The sequence below is a fragment of the Ursus maritimus genome, unplaced genomic scaffold (assembly GCF_017311325.1).
Source record: "Ursus maritimus isolate PB19 unplaced genomic scaffold, ASM1731132v1 scaffold_21, whole genome shotgun sequence".
NCBI lineage: Eukaryota > Metazoa > Chordata > Mammalia > Carnivora > Ursidae > Ursus > Ursus maritimus.
The window spans coordinates 7,740,826-7,751,847 of NW_024424564.1; the positions used below are offsets into that span (position 1 = coordinate 7,740,826).

Here is an 11,022-nt window from a genome sequence, read left to right on the forward strand (position 1 = left end):
AGTAAAGAATTTTAGGTCAGCATTTTTAGTGTAATTATTTAAGATTACTTTATTTGCATATTATGTTCATATGTCTTTTACCACAGTTTGTTTTCTATAAATATTAAGCACATTTTTACAGATCTAAAATATTATTTTTATCTTACAACAGGGAAATTGGTTACAGTAAAATATTTACGACTAGATAGATATCACCATCGCTTTCCCCAAGCTCTTACTTGCAATACTCCCTTGAAGCCATCAAATAAACATATGAACTCTATGTCTCATCTTCGTCTTCGGACTGGCCTAGCCAATTCTCAAGGAGGTTCCTGAAAAGACTTTCTTCCACTCCTAGGACTGGTATTTACAATAGGAAAATTCCTGTTTGGCTTCCTGTCTTCCTTTTAAATGCTTTTCGTATGTAATATTTTTTACTGAATACAGCTCTGTTTGAATGTTCCAGAAATCTTAAGGTTCCAAAGGGACTTAGCAGTGAGGCAGCAATGCTGAGTAGGCAGAACAATTGTTTCATTCAGTTTTTGGAGTTCAGTTAAGCCGATGCATTTAAAGTTTTGCATGAGGAACATTGACTTTATTAAGCATTTTCAGATGTGGTGATTGTGTTTTTGCACCACAAAGTGTTTGGATAACCACACAAAAGCATGGTGAAGAGGCTTCTTGTATTTCCATAATTCCCTGTGAACTAATGTTGTGAATTTTTGTATACAGTCACCTGCATAGTTCCTTACCAGGCTAATGTGGTAAAACTGTTAATTTCCCAATTTAACCTTAGGTTTCTATTGCTTGTAAGAGATTCATTTGTTACAGCTGGAATACAGGAAAACTAATTTGGGTTTAGTGGTTACATGCAAGTGTAGGTGGATGTACATGTACTTAAACTGGCTTTTGTATATATGTATAAATGCTGGTGGTGGCGAAAGTAGTCTTGTTTTGTGAGGATGTCTGCATTAAAGCAGTAAAATAAGCTTCCTATTTTATTCATAATCTAATGTGTATATATGTATGTGTATATATGTGTGTATGTGTATATATATGTATGTGTATATGTGTATATATATACACACACATATATACATATGGCTGTACTATCACATAGATCAAACAGCCAAACACCTGGAAGTATTAGATACAAGTTTAAAATATCTTTTATAAGTTTTATATAAAAATGTCTGAGTATGATTTTGTGTGAAAGTTCCGATATCAGTTGTAATGGATTCAAATTTATGTGAGCAATAAAGATGCAATTGGCAGATATTGGAAAAGTATTTTGTGAAAAGCTGTATTTATTATAAATACTAGGACTATGACATAGTACTATTGGGATTAAGTCATTTTCCCAATCTATTTATAATTTAATGAAATGTCAGCTCCCCTGTCATATGTCAAGTTTAAAGCAGGGCATATTGTTGCAGCAAAATGTGTATTTGAAAAATTATATTTGAAATTTTGGGTCATGAAAGCTTGCAATATAGTAAATGCACGAGTGACTGTTGCTTTGTGCCTCGGTATTTACTTTGTTTCAGTAAAGTTGCTTTATTACTGTTTATGATTTCAGATTAAAATAGTTGCTGAGCAGAGTTTACTTGTAATGTAACACTTGGCTTTTTTTTTTTTGATAACCTGTTGATATATCGTTGTCAGTCCAAATGAATATGTGAAACAGCTGGAATTGTACCAATTTTGATTTTGTTTAAAGCTCAGTTTCCTTTCTGTTTTTTAATTGTATATGTGTTGGGTTTGCAGCATGAACTTGCACAGATAATGCACGTTTTCTGGTTAAGTAAACATGATGCACACTGTTCTGTAACAGAAAACCCTATTGTGCCTTACCTATGTGCTTTTGTGGGCACCATGTTTATGAAGAATAAAAAATGATTTGTTATCTGAAGAGAATAAATTTTAAATTCTCAGTTTATGTCTCAGATGCTAAAGTGTGAAAATATAAATATATATATAATATATAAAATAACCAATCCTTCTGTATTTTATGTGCATCATAGTGATTTATCTGAGCTTAGTGACCCCCACCTTGTGACCTGTTGCAAGAGTGAATGTAAAAAATAGTTGTGGCATTTTAAAAGGTCGCCTTTTGATGCAGATGCATCTTTTTTTTTTTTTTTTGCTTCTAAAACATATTTCATGTAAACATTGTACATTTATTATTGTGATATATACTATTATGCAGCTTATTTTATCTGAAACTGTTAAGCCGACCAAGATCCCTCCCTGCAAGACAGATGGGAATGTGTATAATAACTAGATATTTGAGAAGTTCTGAAGTTTGATGTAATCTGTTACTTGTCCTGTTAAAAAAAAAAAAAAGGAAAAATTCTAATTAAAAATTTATTAGGTTTTTTTTTAATGTGTCTTGGCTTTTAAAAAACTTTTTAAGTGCCCTGTGTCTTTATTTTTTTTAACCACTGAAAATGGGTGCCTTTATTTTAAATCTTCTTGGGGATCTGTAAATATATATATGCTCATAAAGATGGATGAAGACCCTAAAGTTAATTTTAACCATCCATTCCTCAGCATCTTACTTTTCTTTAAGAAAATGTCTTTTTCTGACTCTCAAGTGTTTGGATCAAAGTGGGGCAAAACTATAAATCAGCTGTATCACTAAAGCAGCACTGTTTAGACATTTTTTCATAGCAAGACTTTCTCAAAAAAGGAAGCCATTCATTTACACATTCTGCTCAAACCTCTTATCTCATTATAAACCAACAGTTTATGGGCTAGCTACTTTGAATAGCATTAGTTTTTGATGGTTTAATCAAGTAAAAGGACTTGATTAGTCAGTTAGTTGGTAGGCTCTCATTGATAGTTAATAAAGGTCAGGCATTGTTACCTGTTAGGGATGCAAAGATGAAAAAGACATGGCCAGAACCTCAAGGTGGTACCAGTCTAGAGAAAGAACATAAAACAGATAAGTTAAAAGATAGTGTGGAAAATATAGTGAGAGAAAAAAGCAGAAGAAATTCTAGGAGTACAGGGAGGTGCCTTACGCCTCTTAATAGAGGCAGAAGACATAAGGCAGATGTGATAACAGTTGAGCCATATTTTAATTCAGTTTAACATTTATTAAACACACCTTAATTAGTATAGATACAATGATAAGTCTCCTCTCCCCTGAGCTGTTAGGGGAGATTTTATTCTTGTGATGAGCTCATAAAAATAGATGTGTGGAACCTGAGTTTTTATAAAATCCATTTTCATATTCATTGGTCTGTAGATTCCTGAATACCTTGTGAATATTGAAGCCTGATATTCGACTTCATTACATTTTCCTTGTATGGTATTGACTGTTTGGATGACAAGCTGTGAGTTCTGAGTGAACAATGATTTATTGTATCATATACCCAGAATATTTCCTTTAATCAGATTGACCTGACAGTTCTCACTGCTCCTAGTAATGTCACATTACTATAGGTCACCTACATGGCTTCTTCGCCCTTTTTTCGTAGACTTATCTCGGCAAGTCCCTTCTTCCAGATGACTCAACAGAGGATGCTAAATCAAGCAGAATTTGGGCAGCCACTCTTTTGGAAAGGATGCTGAGGAACAGGTACTTAAGAACTGAAAATAATTAGAAACCAAAAGTTGTGGTTTAAAGAAACTGAATGTCCAGGATGCTCATTCTCTTGGTTGGGTAGGCATGAGTACCTGCTGCCTCTAAGCCTCATTAGAGAAACTTTATGACCAGAAATATATCCGAATGGTAGATTTTTGTGCCTGAGAACCTCTGCTAGGGGCAGCAGGATAGAGTCATTTTGTCGATTCTTAGATTTTAAAACCAATAGAACCTTTGTACTTAGATTAACTTTTTCTTTCATGGGTGGACATTGGAGGCTGGCACATGCTCCTGAAATTGAAAAGAAGGTTATCTAGGCATAGAGAGCACATGAAAAAAGACTGATGAGATACAACCTATTGCATGTATAGAGTACTAGCAGTGACTTATATTGAATTATTGAATATAAAAATGGGCAGTGATGGTGGAAGGCTTTGTAGGTCACATGAAGTTTGGATGTTGGTTGTTAAAGGGAGTTCAGGTGAGGATTTGTTGTGATGAAAAATGGATATTGGGAGATAAACTGATGTCCAGTTTCCTAGTGTGGGAATTCTAATAATTGCAACATTTAGATGGAAAAGATGATAATTGAAATTTTGGACGTTTTGAGGTTGGGATGCCTGTGCACTACTCAGGTGGATGTTCCTAGCAAGTGATTGGATTTCTAATTCTGTGGTATTTTGAGAAAGATCTGAGCTAGAGATAAATTTGGCTTTAAAACCAAGAAAGTAAATTAGATGACTGAGAAAATGAACGAGAGAATCCATATTGAGACAGAAATATAGTTCACTGCAAATTCTGCCATACTTAATTGTATGGTTGGGGATGGCGTGAAGTATTAAGGAAAGTTTAAACAAATTAAGAAGATGGAATTTGAAAAGGTCCTTGGTGTGAAGTTGAAGTGGAAATTTTATGATTATCACATTTCTAGCTTGGGCAATTGGTTAGATGGTGGTGACGTTCCCTAAATTATGGGTTACTGGAGGCGGGGGAGATCAAGAGGCCAATCGGAGTGCTAGATAAGATTTCTCGGAATTGTAGCAGTTAATCAAAATAATCCTCTGACTTTTCTCATGTAGAACATTGTTGGAGGAAGGGCAAGACGAAGCCGTTTGAGAATCTCTCCTTTCCAAAAAACAGAATCGTTAACTTACATAATGTTCTGGCATTATCTATGATTCTCTGATACTGATTAGAAATTTTCCTGGTTTGTAAAAAAATGAAATGTTGAGTAGGTCAAGAAACCTGTGATTGTCAAAAGAAAGAACAAACAAAAAGGTTGACTTTTAAACAGAACTGTTCGTGAGCGGCTTGCCGTCTACCCATGACTAGAAACTTGCTTGAAACTATGTATTTATTATACAGCCTTTGTAAACTAGTCAGGTCTTCCAGGCCTGGAACCATTTCTTGGCGACTTCATTTCTGCTTTGATCTGTTGAATTAACTTAAAATTTTAACTTTTAGTGGGCAGTGTTATTTTTGTATTTTCCAAATGCTGCAATACTCCTTTTACCAAAAACAAAATACAAAAACCAGAACAACCAAAAAAACCCCCTACTAATGAGATTTTAGTGGTTTTTTTATTTCCTACTGAATAATAGCCAAGTTTAAGTTGGTATCCAAGGCCCGCTTTTATCTAGACCAGTGCTTGTCCAATAGAAATATAATGTCATGTGTAATTTAAAATTTTATGATGGCCACATTAAAAAAAAGTAAAGAACAGGTAAAGTTAACTTTAATACATTTTATTTAACCTTATATTTTCAGGATATTACCTCAGCATGTAATTAAAAATTTTATTAATGAGTTATTTTATATGCTTTAAAATCTAGAATATATATTACACTTACAGCTGGGGTAGCCCTGTGTTGTATGCCTTACAGTGCTAAAACTTACACAGTTGGTCACCTTATTAGCAGCCCATCTCAATTCAGATGCTACATTTTCACTGAAAATACTTGGATCTATATTTAGATTTTATAACCTCTACTGTTGGAAAAAGTAGATTCACATATCCGAGTTCTTCGAAACATATTGAAGTTTTCCTATAACTGAATCAGGAATCAGTTTTTAAATTTACATTAATTCACATTAAAACTTTAATTCTTCAGTCATAGTAGCTATATCTTAAATGCTCAGTATCCATGTGTAGCCAGCGTCAACCACAGTGACAGTGCAGGTCTAGAGCAACGTGTACCTTTCCAGCCGAATCCCACTGGTCTGCCGCTGGTCTCCAGCTGAACTGCACTGCTTGACTTTCGCGGACATACCTAACTCTTGCTTGATTCCACCTTTACCGGCACTGTTCATATTGTTCCATGAAATATCCTTCATTCCTGTTTCTATATACCCAAATCTTGCCCATCCTCTAAACTGTTATTCATGTGTCGCTTTCAGGAAGTGTTGTTGATGATTTCTGGCTGAAAGTAATTTCTTCTATGTGCATTTCTGAAATACATGATTTGCACTTCTCTCACTGTTTTAGTACTTCATGTCTTGTATTATAGTGTTTTCGGTCTGTTCTAATTTGGCTTCTGTACTCATCATGCCTCTGAAATTGTTCTTCTGGAGCACCAAAAACCTTCCTTGTGCCAAATTCAAGAGTCATTTCCATATCTTCATCTTTCTTGAACTCTTAGCATCATTGGACATTGGTGATCATTGCCTCTTTTTTTACTTACTCTTTTTTTTTTCGTTGTTATAAAATAACTCACACATAAAAGAATATATTGAATATTTTACTTACATTTTGAAGTACACCATCATCTTAAGATACAGAATATTGACTTTGAAGCACTTCTCTGCCTTTGCCTGTTGCTTTGCTCTCCTTCCCAACTCCCAGATAACCATTATTCTGAATTGTGTATTAATAGTTCTTTGTTTTTCATTACAGTTTTACCATATGTGTCTCTAGATATTATATTGTTTTTACTGCTTTTGACCTCTCTATGAATAGAATCAAATGTATATACTTCACTGACTGTTTTTGTTCAATATTGTTATTGAGATTCATCTGTAGAGATGCAAGTAGCTCTCATTCATTGTCATGACTATATAGTATTCTTTATAAAACACACCACAATTTTATCTATTCAAATATCTATGGACATTGAGATTATTCTCAGTTTGTTACTATTATAAGTAAGGTGGTTATGAATACTCATTCTTGAATATGTTTCCTGCTGTACATATTCAAGTTTCTCTAGGTCAGTGATACTCAAAACGTGTGGTTCTCTAGTCAGCAGCATCAGTATCAAATGGTAACTTGTTACTCCAAGCAAATTATTGGACCCCACCTGGACTTACTGATCCAGGAACTTTGGAGTTGGGGCCTCCTAATCTGTTTTCACAAACCTTCCAGGGGATCCTGATGCACAGTCAAGTTTGAGAACCATGGATATAAAGGTACCCTTTGTAATATTAATTTGCATCTCTTGATTACAATTTTTGGCTTTCATATTCTTGAAATACTTTCCTTCCTTCTTTTTTTTCTGTGACATTTGAGAAATTCTGACAAGGAAATGGTGCCTGGGCCTAAGGTAGTAGACGCTGAAAAATACACAGAGAAAGCCTGTCGCGTATATTCCACGGCTAAATTCTCAAGGCTTTGGCAAATCCATAACCTGACACTATTTTCTTTGATGATCAATTAGCCTGCTTAAGGACATTCTGCTCAGCCTTTTTGCTAGCTGCCATCTATTCAATTTACCAACAAGCTATGTAAACAAGATTTAACTGTTGCTAGATTGTACTTTGCTTCCTCCATTTTCTCACCTCTTTCCTATGGTGGTGGTAGTTTTCTTTTCTTTTCTTTTTTTTTTTTTTTAAGATTTTGCTTATTTGTTTGGCAGAGCATAAGCAGGGGGAATGGCGGACTGGAGAGGGAGAAGCAGACTCCCCGCTGAGCAGGGAGCTGGACACGGGACTTGATCCCAGGACCCTGAGACATTGACCTGAGCCGAAGGCAGATGCTTAACCAACTGAGCTACCCAGGCACCCCTGGTTTTTTTGGGTTTTTTTTTTTTTTTTTTTTTTTTTTTGTCTTTTTTCTTTGATAGGTTTTTCACTGTCTACCTCATGTGACTAAATTTCCATGCAAGTAACTAAATATCTGTGAGTTACTCTTTTACACACCACAATCCCATTTTCCCTCCTGCATGACTTGTTACTCCTGTTCAGTTTCTTCTGCCAGGTCTTCCTCCTTTGCTCACTCTTAATATTGGAGTGCCCTCGGCCTTAGTCTGAGCTCCTCTGCTATCCTCTGTCTAGATGTTTTCTCTGGGTGATCTTACCCAGCCTAATGAATGACTCCCAAATGTCTGTCTCCAGCTTGGCTTCTCCAGCTTGGCTCCTCCCGTAGGTCCAGACGTGTATCTTCAGTTTGCTGAAAAAATCTCCATTTGGATGACTAAAGGTTTGTCAAATTTTGTATACTAAAACGAAGCTCCAGTTTTCATGCTTCTTTGCCTCCAAACCCATTCTTCCTCTAGTCTTGTCTTTTCTCGGTAATTTACACCACGTATGCCAGTTGCTGATGCCAAAAATCTAGAAGTTACTTTCTCTCTTTTCAATTCCTACGTTCAGTTAGTTAATAAGTCCTTTCAGCTCTTCCCTATCTATCTATCTCGATCTATCTATCTATCTATCTATCTATCTATCTATCTATCTATCTATCTATCTATATCTATCATCTGATATCCGACCTATCCATTCTGTTGACACCATCATTATATCTTCCCTGGATTGCTGCAAAAGCCTAAGCTGGTCTCCCTTGTTCCCTGCCCAGCTGTAATACATTTTCCCTGTAGGAATCAAAGTTGTCTTCGAAAACATGTATCAGAACATGTCCGTCCCTAAAATATAATCCTCCAGTGGGTCCTACTGCATTTAGAGGAAAGTCCAGGTTTCTTGTTAGAGCCTTCAAGGCCCTATATCAACTGACCTATGCTCATTTCTTCAAATATTTCTCCTATCATGCTTCTTCCACTCTGGTTTACTTTCTGTTCCCTGATACATTTTCCACCTTAGGGCCTTCAAACTCTTCTTACTGGAATGCTGTTTCCTTGGGCCTAGCTCTTCCCATGGGATGACATCCAACTTACCTATTTTTTCTTTTGTTGCTCGTGTTTTGGTGCCTAAGAAAGGATTGCCTAACCCAAGGTGATTTGCTTGTATGTTTTATTCTAAGAATTATATTATTTTTGCTGTTACATTTAGATTGTGGTCTATTTTGAGTGAATTTCTATATATTACAGGAGATAGGGATCCAGCTTTATTGTGTTATACATGAATATCCATTTGTGATGTCCCAACACCGTATTGAGAAGACTGTTCTTTTACTCATTGAATTATCTTGCCACCCTTGCTGAAAATCAGTTGACAGTAAAAGTGAGGGCTTATTTCTGGACTCTAAGCTCTATTGCATTTATTTATTTGTCTGTCCTTATGCCAGTACCACACTGTCTTGATTACTATAGCTTTGTAGCAAGTTTTGAAATAAAAACTTTTTTTTTCTTTTTCAGGACTGGTAGCTATTCTGGATCCCTTGAATTTCCTATGAATTTTAGGATCAGCTTCAGTTATTGCAAAGAAGCTAGCTGGAATTTTGATGGGATTATGTTGAATCTGTATATTAATGTACAGCACTGGGAGTACTGCCATCTTAACAATATTAAGTGTTCCAATACATGAAAATGGGATGTCTTTCCATTTACTTGTCTTGATTTTTTCCCACAATGTTTTATAGTTTTCAGAATATAAGATTTGTACTTTTTAAAAATTTACTACTAGGTATTTTTTCTTAATGCTATTATATATGAAACTTTAAAAAATTTTCCCTTTTAGATTGTCCATTCCAAATGCATAATATATAATTGGTTTTTGTATATTGATCTTGGGTCCTGCCACCTTGTTGAACTTGTTTGTTAGTTCTAACAGATTTTAGTGAATTCCTTAGAATTTCCTATTTTTAAGATCATGTCATCTGCATATATAGTTGTATTTATTCCTAGTGTTCCTGCCTTTTTTACCTTAGATGCCCCCCCCTTTTCCCCAGTTGCCCTATGGTGAATAGAAGTGGCAAGAGCAGATATCCTTGTCTTGTTCCTGATCTTAAAGGAAGAGCATTTAGTCTTTCACCATTAAGTATGATGTTAGCTGTGGGTATGTTGTTTTCATTTATAGTAATCTCAAAATATTTTTTTGGAGAGCCTGGGTGGCTCAGTCAGTTAAGCGTCTAATGCTAACCCATCCCCCCACCTGCCAGCCCTCTGCTAACCATCAGTTTGTTCTCTATAGTTAAGGGTCTGTTTCTTGCCCCCCCCCACCTTTGTTTTGTTTCTTAATTCCACAATGGAGTGAAATCATATGGAATTTGCCTTTCTCTGACTGACTTATTTCACTTAGCATTATACTCTCTGGCTCCATCCATGTCATTGCAAATGGAAAGATTTCATTATATTTTAAATGTTTGGTAGAATTCACCATTGATGTCATCAGGCCTGGACCTCATAGGTCAGTTTTTGGTTACTAAATCAATGTTTTCACTTGTTATAGGTCTATTCAAATTTTCCCTTTCTTCTGAGGTCAGTTTTAGTAGTTTGTGTCCTTCTAGGAATTTTTACATTTCATTTATTACTTAATTTCTTGGTGTATATATAGTTGTTCATAGCATTCCCTTAAAATCATCTTCATTTCTGTAATGTTAATGGTGATGCCTGTTTTTTACTAATTTTACTCATTTGAGTCTTCTCTCCTTTTTTCTTGGTCAGTCTAGCTACAAATTTGCCAGTTTTGTTGATATTTTCAAAAAATCAACTTTTGATTTTGTTGATATTGTCTATTATTTTTCTGTTCTCCGTGTCATTAATTTCTACCCTAGTCTATCATTTCCTTCCTTCTGCTTGTTTTGGATTTATTTTGCTCTTCTTTTTCCAGTGTAGTTTAGGTGGAAGTTTAGGTTATTGATTTGAGATCTTTTTTTTAGTATGGGCATTTACAGCTATAAATTTTCTCCTAAGCACTGCTTTAGCTGCATCCCATAAGTTTTGGTATATTGGGCCTTCATTTTCATTCATCTCAAAGTATTCTAATTTCCTTTTGGTTTCTTTTCTGACCCTTGGTTATTTAGACGTTGGTTGTTTTACTTCCATGTATTATTTCTTTTGGTTACGGATTTCTAATTTCATTCCATGTGATTGGATAACATATTTTGTTTTATTTCAATCCTCTTGAACTTTTTTTTTTTTTAAGATTTATTTATTTTAGAGAGAGAATGTGTGAGTGCAAGCAGGGGGAGGAGCAGAGGGAGAGAATCCTTAAGCAGGTTCCGCACTGGGTGTGGAGCCCAATGTGGGGCTTAATCCCAAGACCCTGAGATCATGACCTGAGCCAAAATCAAGAGTTGGATGTTTAACTGACTGAGCCACCCAGGTGCCACCCCTCCCCCCCCC

General features: G+C 35.4%; 1 protein-coding gene and 1 long non-coding RNA gene across 6 annotated transcripts in view; one reads left to right on the forward strand and one right to left on the reverse strand.

Annotated features, from left to right (window-relative positions):
- LEMD3 (LEM domain containing 3) overlaps positions 1-11,022 on the forward strand; it is a 75,617-nt gene that overhangs the window by 59,083 nt on the left and 5,512 nt on the right. For 2 of the 3 annotated variants that reach the window (XR_005836662.1, XR_005836661.1), the window contains exon 13: positions 3,465-3,565. Coding sequence is in view for 1 of the 3 variants with exons in the window: in XM_008684376.2 (XP_008682598.2) it covers positions 152-315 (164 nt within the window). In the remaining 2 variants the exon portion in view is untranslated. Of the gene's footprint in view, positions 1-151; positions 2,361-3,464; positions 3,566-11,022 lie in introns of those variants that run through there. The other variant, XM_008684376.2, reaches the window with a different exon arrangement.
- Positions 1-11,022, reverse strand: part of LOC103656837 — a 37,787-nt gene that overhangs the window by 12,386 nt on the left and 14,379 nt on the right. Inside the window, exons 3-4 of one of the 3 annotated variants that reach the window (XR_005836665.1) lie at positions 2,849-2,904; positions 2,228-2,306 (exon numbers count right to left, since the gene is read on the reverse strand). The exons of 1 other annotated variant lie outside the window; for it this stretch is intronic. This is a non-coding gene — a long non-coding RNA (uncharacterized LOC103656837). Of the gene's footprint in view, positions 1-2,227; positions 2,307-2,848; positions 2,905-11,022 lie in introns of those variants that run through there. One more of the 3 variants, XR_005836664.1, reaches the window with a different exon arrangement.